The 15,237-nt window shown below is 36.4% G+C and overlaps 2 protein-coding genes across 6 annotated transcripts in view; one reads left to right on the plus strand and one right to left on the minus strand.

Annotated features, from left to right (window-relative positions):
- KIAA0586 (KIAA0586 ortholog) overlaps positions 1-15,237 on the minus strand; it is a 122,112-nt gene that overhangs the window by 52,263 nt on the left and 54,612 nt on the right. For 3 of the 4 annotated variants that reach the window (XM_017531045.2, XM_017531047.2, XM_037739462.1), the window contains exons 21-26: positions 13,186-13,385; positions 8,750-8,909; positions 7,971-8,190; positions 7,201-7,454; positions 5,145-5,221; positions 3,090-3,224 (exon numbers count right to left, since the gene is read on the minus strand). In XM_017531045.2, coding sequence (XP_017386534.1) covers positions 3,090-3,224; positions 5,145-5,221; positions 7,201-7,454; positions 7,971-8,190; positions 8,750-8,909; positions 13,186-13,385 — 1,046 coding nt within the window. The remainder of the gene's footprint in view (positions 1-3,089; positions 3,225-5,144; positions 5,222-7,200; positions 7,455-7,970; positions 8,191-8,749; positions 8,910-13,185; positions 13,386-15,237) is intronic. The other variant, XM_017531046.2, reaches the window with a different exon arrangement.
- Positions 6,173-6,974, plus strand: LOC108306213 (40S ribosomal protein S7-like). Of its 2 annotated transcripts, XM_017531050.2 has the most exons (2): positions 6,173-6,611; positions 6,666-6,974. In XM_017531050.2, exons 1-2 carry the CDS (start codon positions 6,375-6,377, stop codon positions 6,957-6,959), a joined length of 531 nt encoding a protein of 176 aa, XP_017386539.1. In that variant the 5' UTR covers positions 6,173-6,374; the 3' UTR covers positions 6,960-6,974. The 2 variants fall into 2 exon arrangements, with proteins under 2 accessions (XP_017386539.1, XP_017386538.1); XM_017531049.2 differs by having other exon boundaries at positions 6,348-6,974.

Genomic DNA, 15,237 nt, shown 5'->3' on the forward strand with positions numbered 1-15,237 from the left:
ATATATATATATATATATATTTGCACACACACACATATACGCGCGTGCCTACATATACATAAATATATATATATTTGTGTATATATATACACAAATGCTTAAATGCTTAGAAAAAGATCTGAAGAAGATAGAATTCTAACTTCTGCGTTACTGTTCTAGCCAGGACAGCACAATAACAAAGGCTGCCAGTTCTCAAAATCAACACTGGAGTAACTACAGAGGTGAAAAAGAACCCATAGATTCTGAGAAAGTAAAAATTGTGAAAAAAACACTGGGGAAGACAGACAGCTAACTTAAACTGGTACGTGTGGAAAGAAAGGGGCTACATCCTGGGGAGAAGGCTCTCTAGATCTGGAGGGGCTTCGTGAGAAGAATGACTGGAGAAAACCGCTTGTTTCTTTCCCTGTTGAGATCACTGCTTGCCCCTCAACCATGAAAGTCTTTTTGTTAACAACCCCAGCTGTACATGCTGGTGCCCCAGAGTAGTGTCAGGGAACATGACAGCCTAGCTATGGTGAAAACTATAGATGAAGTCTGTCCAGAAGCCCATCCATGGGCATTCATTCCTTTGCCCTCTTCCCCTCCAAACCCCAGGACTGGTGGATTATAAACCCGCCCAAAGCAACTTCTTCCTAAGGGTTTAAAGACACGATAATCACCAGAAGAGCTACATAGTGGAGTAACAGCAAACAGCAGGGACAGTGACCAAGGGTGGCTCTGTGATGCCTGAGGCTCTCCTCCCTAGGCTTCTCTCCTCCCCAGGCTTCTCTCCTCCCCTCTTCTTCAATTCTCTGAATTGAAGATCAGAGGCTGGTTTTATCCTTACCCAAATTCTCAGACAGAATAGTTGATCCCATCAGTGAAATATGAACTCACAGGTCAAAAGAACCAGATACCTGAGGAGTCAATAAGTTTAAAAAGAAAAGAAAAAAACAGAAAAGAAAGTAAATGATATAAACCAGATAGACACACACAGAGAGGAAGATAAGAAAAGATACTAAAATGCAAAGCAAAAAATTAAAAGAAAACAAGAATGTCAAATATGAAAAATATGATAAATGGGATAAACAGTATGGTAGAGAACAAATTAGTAGTCAGCAGATCAGATTGGGGAGCTCTCCCAGAATAGAGAATAAACGAAAGAGATAGAAAATTTAAGGGATAAGAAAAACAGAAATAAAGTGTCAGTACCTGGAAATGAATTGGGGGGCGGTGGGTAGGGAGGTAAAAGGGAAAAAAAAGAGAAAGAAATAATGAAGATAAATTTCCCAGCATCTAAAAGATGAAAAGGTCTGATAAAATTGAATGAATAAATACATTGATATTAGTGATTTCCAAAAGTAAGAAAACTGGGCTTAGTCACTTAGTCATAATTTATAAATTATGTGGACACTTCTGCTATTTGTCACCTCTTTTTGTACTATTTGCTTGTCTCATTCTCTCTTCCACCTTCCCTCTCCCTCTTTCTCTTTCTCTCCCTTCCACACACACATGCACTTTCTCTTCCCTCCCTCCCCTCTCTCTCTCAGCTTACTGGTTTCAATACTAAGCATCGTAGTTTCTACAGCTATGAGAGTACTTTTTTTCGAACTCAGCAACACAGACATCACAACTAATATTTTTCTGGTGAAATCAATTTTTGGTCTATAGCTAAGCAAAGTTTCAGAAAATTTAATTATTTTAATAAGAAGGAATATGTTAAGCTTTCATTTTTTCCCATAACTAAATTTTATATCTTCTCCTACCTTTCCTAATCATTTCAAGTTTTAAGAATAAAAAAAGAAAAGAAAACCAACCATCTCCTTGGACTCTATATAAGCTTCAGATCTCCAGCTCATCTAAAGCCAGTTTCACATTTGTTCATGCAAAGACAACCAGATACAATAGAAACAGCACTAAATATAGATCAAGAATCCTAGTCTCAGCTCCATCATTAACCAGTCTGAATGACAATGCTGTATATTTCCACCTGGAATTTCCTTAAGCACCTTAAATTTAATGTGCATATCGAACTCATTACTTTCCCCATAATATCTGGCACTCTTTCTGCACTTCTAAGCCAACAGCTATACAATCACCCACCCAGGCTCTGAAGGTAGGAAGCTCAAGATTATCCTTAAAAAAAATGCTTCTTGACCTCTCTCAAACAATGACTAATTACTGTTAATGCTATGCCCTTAAATTTAAATCTCACTCCTCTCTATTTCTGCTATAACTGTCTTTGTTCATGTTCTCATTCTCCCTTGCTGGGACTACTCCAGTGGTGTTTTGACAGTTCCCCCATGTCTCCCTCACTTGCTTATGGCTTCATACTCCTTCTAAAGGCAACTCCCTTGTCCAAAAACCTTCATGGGCTCCACAGTACCCAAGCCTTACTATGGCCTAAATAAAATGTTCTTTACGATCATCGGGTTCAATCTACTTCTCCAGACTTATCCGATTCTTTATCTAAAATTCTAGCCACACTGAGATTTTCAATACTTAATATGCTTTAATATTTCTTGGCTCTCATCCCTAACAAATGCTATTTCTGCTTCTGAAATGTCCTTCCCTTTTGTTGCTGCCTGCAAAGTCCTACTCCATCTTTAAAGACTGACATCAAATATAATATTGTATATGAAGTGTCATCTGACTTCAAGCAGAGTCTTTTCTCCTGTGTGTTCATACAGTACTTGTAAATACAGCTATTTGATCAGTTATTGCACTGTTGAATAATGACTTGTGTAAGCCTTTATATTCCTGCATGACTGTAAGCTGTTTAAAGGTAGGGGTCATGTCTTAATTTATCTTGGTATCTTTTCCAAGGTTGTATCTGGCATTTATAATGGATGCTCAATAAATGGTGGAATAACAAATGAATAATCCTCACAAAGTTTCAGCTTTTTCAACCGTAGAACAAGATGGTTGAAACAGGTGGTCTAAATTTCTTTCAGTTATAAAACTGTACAGTCCCATTACTCCAAGTTAAAGTTGCTACAGCACTGACCCCTGAATAAAATACTAGCATGCTTTAACTAATTGTAAGAATATTTTAATTTTTCCTGTATTTATATCTAACCAAAACAAAAGTCATTAAGTTTAAAAAGTACCTCTGAATGATAGGCTGCTTGCTGTAAAACTGCTGACTCCTGGTTTTGTTTAGCAAGAAGAGAAAGAATTGCATCTGCATGAAATTTTTTATTGGGCATCCTAATCACTTGCCCTTCACTAGGAGGATCATCCTCCTATCACAACAAAAAAAAAAAAAAAAAAACATAAAGATAATTAATAAAAATAAATTTTTTGAACAATTGGATTTTTCTTAATTTATAATAAAAACTTAGCAGTCATGAAATGATATCAGCATTTTTTGAAAGAAGATGAACTCTTTATTTTCATCAAGTTCTCATTTTCTTTTGTCTATAATAAAAGGCCTCTACATTTGCCTCAAATATAAACCACAGTATAACATGTAAACTGGAGATGTGTTATAAAAACATAAAAATCAAACTGTCTGTCCCATGCAGTTGAGCTACCATGAATCATAAATGTTTTATATGATATCATTGTTTTTGGGTCACACAGCTTCCTCTTCATATTTCTGCAGTAAAGCAATGTCACAGTGTGGAAATGGGGGCAAAGCATTGAAATGCTGCAACTTGGACCACAAGCAAAAATGAAAAACTGAAGAAATATGGTATGGCAGCTATGGACCTCAATATCCCTTGCCTGTGGGCTGACATCTGGCTTACTTGGCAAGGGCATCAGTACTGAAGGCCCTCACTGGAACACCCTGTATAGGCTTTTTCATGACTCCAAATAGGCCCATCCCAATAATGAGGAAAAGTGTGGGCCTCAGAGTCCAACAAAGTGGATTCTCATGTAAATACAAGTATTGACATGATTCTAAATTCGTTAAAAGCATTTGTATTTATTTTATTTTTCATGAAATAAAGTTTATCAACTCCAGATTATAAGTCCCTATGCTCTAGCTATGTATAGATAAATACCAACTGGTACACAACTTCAAGTTATTTGGGGTTTTTCCAGATTGTGCTTTTGCATTTGACTTTATTATGAATTTGTAGCATATGTGATTTAGGCATAGTAAAAATATTAGGCATAGTAAATTAGAATTTAGTTTCAAATGTAGAAAAAGAGAAAAACACGTTATAATTTAGTCTTAGTTCAGTTCAGCTATTTACTTTAAAGAAATTTAAACATGCTTTGGCACTTTGAAAAGCTCAAAGAAAGGAGAAAAATGCTCGAACAAGTACATTAAAAAGACCAAATGTTAGTAATGATTCTCTGAAAATAAAGGTATCTTATTTATGCCTTCTTCCTATGTTATTTCATTAAAAAGTGATTGCTGTGCTCTCTTCACAATTAGCTCAACCAGTTACCTGCAATAAACAACTACTGCTTAAAAACTGTTTTATTAAAATCTTAACAAAAAACGTCTTAATGAAGTCTTTTCATAGGCCTATGCGAAATAAAAAATAGCAACAATGCTTTAAAATGATATGAATAAACATAGATAATAGTTTAGTACAATTACCTTTCCTTGCTTAGATTGTTTAAAAATATATAAAAAGTAAAGATTTCTATTCCTTAACAGGTTTTTCAAAAGAAAATTCTCACTATCATTTCTATATATTTATATATAATATGATATTTTTAAATGCTAACTTTTTCTTCTACAGAGCTAGATAAAAACTAGAAAGGGTTAGCATCCCTGGACCTCATTTTTCTTTTTAAGCCATTAAGTGTAAATATTTATTAGCACAAAGAATTATAATCATGGTTAGGGAAAAATAACAAATGTATTATAAGAGTTGGTTTAAATAGGTAAGATCTTGCTTAAATATTTTAAAGACAACATATAGAGGTAACAATTTGCAATCGGCTAGATTTCATTACCTAATCACATTAAATGTATATTTTTCTACTACTAGGGCCACAAGGGTAAATAATAACTTTTTTCATTCTCATAATTATAAGATTATATAATGAAATGTGCAAGAAACCCTAAATTATTTCATGGTTATTTCACAAAATTTTGTGTCTATAACTCAAAAAATTGAGAAAAAACCTGACTATTGGCAACAAATTCATAAAGATATTCTTCCTGTCAGAATTCAGTGTTGGAGTCAATCATTCCTTACCATTTCAACGGAATCATGCAGAGTGCTGGATAAGCTATCATTAAGGTTTGTCAGATACAGTCCTACATCTTCTAAAACTAGAAATTAAAATATAAAAATTTAGAAAAAAAAAGAAACACAACTTTAGCAAATAATCTATCCATAAAGTCATAGAATATTAGGTTTAAAATTATACTGCAATAGAAATATTGGCAAAGTTTATAAGCAAGTAATTCACAAACTACTCAATCTTACCAGTTTTTTTTAAAAGGACAATTTATAACGAAGATGAGGTTTTTGTTTTACCTACCAGTTTGTTAGAAATTAAGAACTATAAATATCAACTGTAGTTATGAAACTGAGAAATGGGTACTCTCATATACTGTTGATATAATTAAAACTGATTAAAACTAAGAGCTAAAATCCTTTCTTGAACTTAAAGCAAAGAAAAAAATCCTTTCTAGAGAGCATGTTGGTGATGTATCTTTAAAGTAGACTCAGTAATTTCACTTCTAGGCATATATTCTAAGGAAGCTACCAGATAAGTGCACCAAGATATATATATACATGAAAGGATGGTAATTAGAGAGTTGTGTCTAGACTGAAAGCACTGCAAACAATCTAAATGCCCTCTATTAAAGCACTAAATAGACTACACAGCCATAAAAAAAAAATAAAGTAGATTTACATGGAGTCATGTTAAAAGATATCCACGATATATTATTAGGTTAAAAAAAATTCAGGTTTTAGGCTGGGTACAGTGGCTCATGCCTATAATCCCAGTCCTTTGGGAGGCCAAGGCAGGTGGATCATTTGAGCTCAGGAGTCTGAGACCAGCCTGGACAAAACGGTGAAATCTCGTCCGTACAAAAAAATATAAAAGTTAGCTGGGGCTGGTGGTGGGTGCCTGTAGTCCCAGTAACTGAAAAGGCTGAGGTGGGAGGATCGCTTGAGCCCAGGTAGTTGAGGCTGCAGTGAACCACAATCATGCCACTGCACTCCAGCCTGGATGACACAGTGAGATCCTGTCTCAAAAAAAAAAAAAAGAAAGAAAGAAAAGAAAAAAAAATTCAGGTGTCAAAACAATATGGATAGTAGAATCCTATTTTTAAAGGTAAACATACATCCACATACGTATGTATTTATGTGTCTATATACGTGTAGACAAAAAAGACTGGAAAGGTCTACCCCAAACCATTAAGAGTGATATTATTTGCTTTTCCTAAGTCGGCGCTCACCAAGGAGAAAGCCATGTTCACTTCGAGCACCAAGATCGTGAAGCCCAATGGCGAGAACCCAGGCGAGTTCGAGTCCAGCATCTCCCAGGCTCTTCTGGAGCTAGAGATGAACTCAGACCTCAAGGCTCAGCTCAGGGAGCTGAATATTACGGCAGCCAAGGAAATTGAAGTTGGTGGTGGCTGGAAAGCTATCATAATCTTTGTTCCTGTTCCTCAACTAAAATCTTTCCAGAAAATCCAAGTCCGGCTAGTAGGCGAATTGGAGAAAAAGTTCAGTGGGAAGCATGTTGTCTTTATCGCTCAGAGGAGAATTCTGCCTAAGCCAACTCGAAAAAGCCATACAAAAAATAAACAAAAGCGTCCCAGGAGCCATACACTGACAACTGTGCACGATGCAATCCTTGAGGACCTGGTCTTCGCAAGTGAAATTGTGGGCAAGAGAATCCGCGTGAAACCGGATGGCAGCCGGCTCATAAAGGTTCATTTGGACAAAGCACAGCAGAACAATGCGGAACACAAGGTTGAAACCTTTTCTGGTGTCTATAAGAAGCTCACAGGCAAGGATGTTAATTTTGAATTCCCAGAGTTTCAATTGTAAACAGAATGACTAAATTTAAAAAAAGGGTGATATTATTTCTGGAGGGTGGGATTATAGGGAAGATTTGACTTTCTGAAGTTAAGATCCAGAAAAGTTAACTAAATTGTACTGGGCCCCCTATTCTTTCTACTATACCATGTTAAATCTTGAAAATTAACTAAAAACACTTTAAACAGAAAAGGATTACTTAAGGAATTACCATAATCTAACAAATGAAATCAATTAACACAAATTAACTTACTTTTGGGGGCCAATTTTTGACCACAGCTAAATAAAATCTCTCCTTCAGAGATGGGTTTATCTAAAGTTTCAGTTTCAGTGACAGTAACACTCAATGTGCTCTCCAGCGTTGATGAATCAGAACCTGCCATCTGTGAGGGAGAAGGGGCCTTGGTGGCGGCAGGAAATGGCATAAAGGGAACTGGCTCTGGAGGTGGAGGCTGAGCAGGGAAATCCATACTCTCTGGTTCTTCATCCTTAGCCACAGACATTACACTAAGAAAATAAAGACATATTTTGAGCTTGTTAGGTCACTATTCACTTTGACATAAAAAAACAGACTCGAAGACTATGTCTCCTCTAGCAAAATATTTTTTTGAATCTGCACTACTATAATTAACAAGATTTTAAAAAATTGTTTTCATGCTTTAATCATAGGCCATCTTGAAAGGTCTTCCAGGCATCAAATAAATCTACATAGAGATATATAATACAAAAGTTAACTGATGATAGTAAATAATGATCCACAATAGGGAGAAACTGTTTTCTATTTTATTAACAATATAACAGATACCTTTAATTCAATCTGCTTCAAATCTTTTAAGAAAAAAGGTGAAGGCATAAATAAATTTGATACTTTTTTAAAATTCAACATTTATGAAAGTTCTTTCTTTCAAAGTATAAGGTAGTCTGTGGTTTATAAAGCTTTGTATAATATTGCTATGTTTTCAGTGGATCACATAAGTCAAACTTAACTTGAAATGTACAGTTACTAGTTATGTTCTCATTTACATAGCTCTCGGATGAAGTTCTTCTTGAGGAGAGTTGGGGTTTTCTCCTTCCAGTGGCAGGTCTCCATCACCCCATGGCTTGGGAAGCTCTGGGCTTGATACCTTCAATTTATCAACAGAAATCTCTGACAAAGTTGGGGTAAAAACTGCCGCTGGTGGAGGTGTAGTAGTAGGGGTAACTGCTGGAGTATTAGCAAGCATGATGGCAGGCATATCATCTCCTAATGATTTTTTAAAAAAAAGATAGTAGTCAGTAAACGACTCCTTAGGATGGCAAGATACATTGCTTCAGATATTCCTTACCATTTTAGCATACAAATAATGGCAATTATAATTAATAATAATAATGAGAGTGGTGGTGGCCATTAATGGGAAAATTCCTAAATTTAGTAGAGCATTAAAAAAAAAACCCTTGAAAAGATATCATTTTTAATACCACCGTATACTTAGTCTAAGCATCTATTCAATTATATACTTTAAGAAGTAGCACCAGGTGAGGTGGTGCACGCCTGTAATCCTAGCACTTTGGGAGGCCGAGGTGGGTGGATCACCTGAGGTCAGGAGTTCAAGACCAGCCTGGCTATCGTGGTGAAACCCGATCTTAANAAAAAAAAAAAAAAAAAAAAAAAAAAAGAAGTAGCAATCAATTTCCAAATTTCCTTGCAAGAAGTAAGCAACAAGTATGTATACATTAATATAAAGCATCTTATAAGATAAATCATGAAACTTTACTTAATAGTTGCTAAAATTAAAACTGAGTAACAGAAATAAAGTTTCTACCTTTTTCAGCTAATACTTTTTTCACAGGAAATGCCATATCATAATCCGAATCACAGGGAGAAGAATCTGGAGTCTTTACCAAAACACACTCCTTAGGAGATGATGAAGGTGAGCGAGGAGGTGTAGGCTGTGGGGTAGCCAATGGGGTACACGTTCTTGCCTAAAATAAATTAATAAAACAAGATAAACTGTGTTTTTATCACCCAAATAAAAGTAATTTGAAATAATAATATGAACTCATTCATAGACTAGAGATAATTTAAATTGATAGCAGGGTTAAGTACCCTATCTCTTGAACGTCTACCTGTTAGTCTACAATTGGCCTGCTGAATGTCTCAGGCAACTGAAATTGCCTCTGAAGTGGTCCCCACAGAATTCTAAGGCACCCTCTTTTAAAATAGAGAAGTAATTTACATTCCTACCAACAGTGTATAAGCATTCCCTTTTCTCTGCAGCCTCACTAGCAACTGTTGGTTTGTATTTGTTGTTGATTTTTTATTTTTATTATTTTAATTTTTATTTTTTTTGACACAGAGTTTCGCTCTTGTTACCCAGGCTGAAGTGCAGTGGCGCGATTTCGGCTCACCGCAACCTCTGCCTCCTGGGTTCAAGCAGTTCTCCTGCCTCAGCCTCCCAAGTAGCTAGTACTATAGGTGTGTGCCACTATGCCCAGCTAAGTTTTGTATTTTTAGTAGAGACGGGGTTTCACCATGTTGACCAGGATGGTCTCGATGTCTGGACCGTGTGATCCACCCGCCTCGGCCTCCCAAAGTGCTGGGATTACAAGCAAGAGCCACCGTGCCTGGCAGATTTTTTTAATTTTTAATTTTTGTGGGTACATAGTAAGTATATATACATATATTTATGGCGTTCTGGTTTTTTTTTTTTTTTTTTTTACCTTTTAATAATAGCCATTCTGACTAAGATGGTATCTCACTGTGGTTTTAATTTGCATTTTTCTGATGATTAGTGATGATGAGCACTTTTACATGTTTGTTGATTGTTTATATGTCTTCTTTTGAGACCATTACTGGGTATATACCCCAAAGATCATTATACCAAAAGACACATGCACTTATATGTTCATTGCCACACTATTCACAACAGCAAAGACATGGAGTCAACCTAGGCACCCATCAATGGTGAACTGAATAAAGAAAATGTGGTACATATTCACCATGGAATACTACACAGCCATAAAAAAGAACAAAATCATGTTATTTGCAGCAGCATGGATGGAGCTGGAGGACATAATCCTGAACAAACAAACAGGGGAACAAATGTTCTCACTTATAAGTGAGAGCAAAACATATGTTCTCACTTGCAAGTGACAGCTATACATTGGGCACACATAGACATAGACATAAACATGAGAACAACAGACACTGTGGACTATGATGGCAGAGAGTGGAAGGGAAGAAGTGGGGAATGGGTTGAAAAACTACTTTTGGATACTATGCTCACTACCTGGGTCCCATATATAGACATACCAATCCTACACATGTATCCCCTATACCTAAAATAAAAGCTGAAATTTTAAAAATAAAGAAGACAGAAAGATTAAATAGACAAAGACGAAGATCAAATCCAATTACAAACATGAAGGAAAGGCATAAAACAGAAAGGAAGCATTTTAACTGATTGACAAGATACCAAAAAAAATCAGTCTTTTTGCACAAAAAAACAAAGCACATAAAAAGTAATGGAAGGATAAGAAAAAGTGGGAGTTGGGGAGAGATGAAGACAGCAGGGAGACGGAAAGTACTGGAGAAGGAAAAGTGGAACAATTTAATATTCATTTGTTGAATAGGTAATCATTCAAATGGTTCAAAATTAAAAAGGTACAAAAGGATAGTGAAAATTAAGTCTCTCTCCTACTCTTATCCTTTCTACCTAGAGCCCTTCCTCAGAGTTATCAAATAATCTTGACTTCAGTCATTTCATATGTATAATATATGGATATATCTATGGAATAAGTTCCCGAAAGTGGGACTACTCTATTAAAGGACAAATTATGTTTTTAGTTTTAATAGATATTGCCAGATTTCCTGGTACAGGATTTTACTATTTTATACTACCACCAGAAGGTAGGAAAATGACAATTTTCCCCAGATTTATTAGACTTTTAGAGTTTTGCCAATCTGATCAGTAAAAATAGAATTTCAATAACTTTTTTTACTTATCTGTGAGGTTGATCATCTTCATTTTTTTTATACGTACATGGGTGATTTGTATTTCTTCTATGTGTTTGACCTGTCTGCTCCTGTCCTCTGACCATTTAAAAAATATATTACTTAACTTTTTCTTCATTCTAAAAAGTCTTTATATAAGGTGATTACCCTTTATTCCGTGTGAGTTGCAAATTAAAATGCAATTTAAAACCATGAAACATATTAGAATTTCTACAGCACTGCTCAATAATTAGTGTACTCAGCCTTCATTTTTAAATGAAAAAAGAAAACTATGTCTTTTTTTCCTTCTTGACTGCATAAACATATAGCACAAAAATGTTGTTTTCAAATATAACACTATTGTCTCATCATTGTGAAGGATCTGAAGGTATTTTTCTGGTATTGGTAACGAATAATAAAGATGAGAAACTATTAGTAACTGAGTATTTATTTACCAAGTTCTAGGCACCAGATTAAGCTCTGTCCATAAATCATCTCATTTAATGTTCAGCAAAACTTTGGCTAAGAAAACACAGTACCATAAATATTTCAATCCTTCTTAAATGAAACCGGTCAAAATTGGTTTAATTCCCATTGAAATCTCAACAATATTTTTAATGGAACTTAAGAACTAACCTTAAAATATATGTGAAAGATTAAAAGGTCAAGAAAAGCCGTGACAATTCTGAAGATAAAGAATGATAAGTGGCAGGCAGGGAGTAGTGCTTGCCTTACTAGATGCTCTGTAAGAAGATTTTAGTAAAGCCATCATCATTTAAACTAAGTATTCTATCTCTGTTATAGAGGTAAAACTAAAGCAATGGAGCTTGGAATTCAAATTCAGATTTTACCAACCCCAAAGTCCAAGCTCTTTACATTTTCTCATCCAATCACCCTCATGAAAGTATATGCAATTTATAGGCAGAAAGCAAACCAAAGTAATTGGCCGAGAAAAAACCATAACCCTGACCACATCTGTACTGCATGCCTTCCCAATGAGCTAATAAAGAACAGATCAAAACTACAGATCAATTATTTGGCACATGAATCCCATTATACCACACCAATATCTACAAAAGTAAAACACAGTATGTAACTTCATGTTTATACATCGAATGATGTTTAAATGTTTCTTGTATATAAAATGATGTCTTTGTGGTCTAAAGGATCAGAAGTAACTATAGATTTAAACAGCTGGTAATAAAGAGTAAATTTTGGCTTTGCATAATTTCGTATTGCTATAATAGATTACAAATTCTTTTTAACGCAGGTAAGGTTGATTAAACAAACAATGAAAGTCCCTGAAATGTATTTTTTTAAAGATTAAAAATATCAGTTTGTATAATAACCCAAAGCAATGTGTGATTCTTAGCTATATCTTCATTAAAAAAAAAAACTATAAGGATATTTTTGGAACAATTGAGGAAATCTAAATATGGGTTCTATATTCTATATTATTAACATGTCAAGGTTAAATTTGGGGGGTCTGATGACAGTATTTTGGTTATGTAACAAAGCAACTTGTTTTGTGGAGATACTGCTGATGCTTTTGAGGTAAAGTGTCATGGTATCTATAACTTTCAAATGGTTTTTAAAGGATATATGATATACAGCAGATATAACAGATTTTTTCAGTGTGCCAAAATATTATCAATCAATAAATATGAATGCCTTGGTTAAATAACTAAATAAAAACATAGGTTTGAACTGCAAGAGTCCAGTCATACCAGGATGTTTTTTCAACCAAATGTGGATCAAAATCAGCATTCGTGAGATAACAAACCCTTATATACAGAGGGCTGACTTTTCATATATTTCGGTTTTTCAGGGCCAACTGTGAGACCAACGTATGCAAGGATTTGCCAATTCCCCACGTGTACCAATGGACAACTGTATAGGTAAACGGTATACACATGTTCACTGTATCATACTTGCAACTTTTCTATAGATTTAAAAGTTTTAAAAATAAAATGCTAATAGGAAATGCTATGGGAAATATTACTTTAATCATAGCCACAAGGAATAAAATTCTACCACAAGCTGGGCATGGAGGCTGGTGCCTGTAATCCCAGCTACTCAGAAGGCTGAGGCAGGAGATCACTTAAGCCCAGAAGTTCAAGACCACAAGACCAGCCAAGGCCATAAATAAAGACCATGTCTCTAAAAATAATAATACTTCTACTACAAACAATGATCTTATGGTATGCAGCTTAAAATTCATCTATTTTACTGTTCTTCAATAAATCTATCAAAAATTCCTCATACCGGCAAATACATTTCATTTGTTGAAGCATCCCCAGAAACACTTGCAGCAACAGGACCTTGCTTCTTTGGTTCTCTGTCACCCAGCATAACAGCAATGGTCTCAGCAAGAGCTTCGTTCACAAAATGCTTAATCATGTCTGAGTTCACAGGAACACCAGCATCAACAAAAAGCTGGAGGGCACCACTACTTGTTCCTTCCACTAAAGGAAAAAAAAAAAATCAGAATAAGGGGGCAAGAAACATGCTTGTAATTCAAACTTTCATTTTTTTTTTTTCCTTAAAACAGAGTCTCACACTGTCACCCAGGCTGGAGTGCAACGACACAGTCTTGGCTCACTGCAAACACTGCCTCCCAGGTTCAAGTGATTCTCCCGCCTCAGCCTCTAAAATAGCTGGGATTACAGGTGTGTGCCACCACGCCTGGGTGAGGTTTAGGAATTGACTGCCAAGTGGCATAAGGAAGCTTTTGGAGAAGATAGAAATGTTTTTCTATCTCATGATTATGTGGTTAATGTATAGCTGTGTGTACTTGTCAAAACTTGTCAAACTGGGCCAGGTGCAGTGACTCACTTCTGTAATCCCAGTGCTTTGTGAGGCCAAGGCAGGAGGATCACTTGAGGCCAGGAGTTTGAGATTAGCCTGAGAAACAGCAAGACCCCCATCTCTATCTATCTATCTATCTATCTATCTATCTATCTATCTATCTATCTATCATCTATCCATCCTACCTACCTACGTACCTACCTACCTACCTGTCTGTCTGTCTGTCTATTTGACAGTCTCACTCTATCGCCCAGGCTGGAGTGCAGTGATGTGATCTTGGCTCACTGCAACCTCCGCCTTCTGGATTCAGGCAATTCTCCTGTCTCAGCTTCTGGAGTAGCTGGGATTACTGGTGTGCACTAGCTAATTTTTATATTTTTATATCACAACCAGCTAATTTTTATATTTTTAGTAGAGACAGGGTTTCACCAGGTTGGCCAAGCTGATCTTGAACTCCTGACCTCAAGTGATCTGCCCGCCTCAGCCTCCCAAAGTGTTGGGATTATAGGCCTGAGTGATTGCACCTGACCCAAGAATTATTTTTAGCTGGGCACGGTGGCACACACCTATGGTCCTAACTACTTGGGAGGCTGAGGCAGGAAGGTTACTTGAGCCCAGGAGTTCGAGGTTACAGTGAGTTATGATCATGTCACTGCAGTCCAGCCTCTAGCATAGATGACAGAGCAAGGCCCTGGTTCTACTTAAAACAAACAAACAAACAAAAAACTTGTCAAACTGTACACTTAGAAGTGGTGACTTCTATGGCAAGTAAACTTACCTCAAAAAAACAAGAAGGAGGTGGAAAGGAAGTAGAATAGGAGGAGGAAGAGGAGGAGAAGAAAAAAATGGAGAAAAGAAGAGGGAGAAGAGGGAAAGGGGGAAGGAGAAAAAGAATGGCATAGGCTCTATAAAGAGGCACATTTTAACCATTTAGGCCAGACTCAGTGGCTCATGCCTGTAATCCCAGCGCTCTGGGAAGGCTGAGGTGGACGGATCATGCGGTCAAGAAATAGAAACCATCCTGGCCAACATGGTGAAGCAATGTCTCTACTAAAAATACAAAAAATTAGCTGGGTGCACTGACAAGTGCCTGTAGTCCCAGCTACTCGAGAGGCTAAGGCAGGAGAATCACTTGAACCTGAGAGGTGGAGGTTGCAGTGAGCCAAGATCGTGCCAGTGCACTCCAGCCTGGGCAACAGAGCATGAACTCATCTCAAAAACAAAAAGGCTCATTTTAACTGTTCAATGAATACGCAAACTCTTGTTAGGTATCAGCCAAGGTCCAGGCACAAAAGGAGAAACATCCTTAAATCCTGAGTAATTTATAGTCTAGAGTGAGACAGATATGGAAACCAACCTTGATATAATCTGATAATTACTATAATAAAAATACGTACAAAGGGGCCGGGCGCGGTGGCTCACGCCTGTAATCCCAGCACTTTGGGAGGCCGAGGCGGGTGGATCACGAGGTCAAGAGATCGAGACCATCCTGGTCAAAATGGTGAAACC

This window comes from Cebus imitator, unplaced genomic scaffold (genome assembly GCF_001604975.1).
Source record: "Cebus imitator isolate Cc_AM_T3 unplaced genomic scaffold, Cebus_imitator-1.0 Scaffold70, whole genome shotgun sequence".
Lineage (NCBI taxonomy): Eukaryota > Metazoa > Chordata > Mammalia > Primates > Cebidae > Cebus > Cebus imitator.

What these genes read in the sequence shown, in the direction of transcription:
- LOC108306213 (XM_017531049.2), top strand. Translation starts at nt 6,375, where the DNA reads ATGTTCACTTCGAGCACCAAGATCGTGAAGCCCAATGGCGAGAACCCA.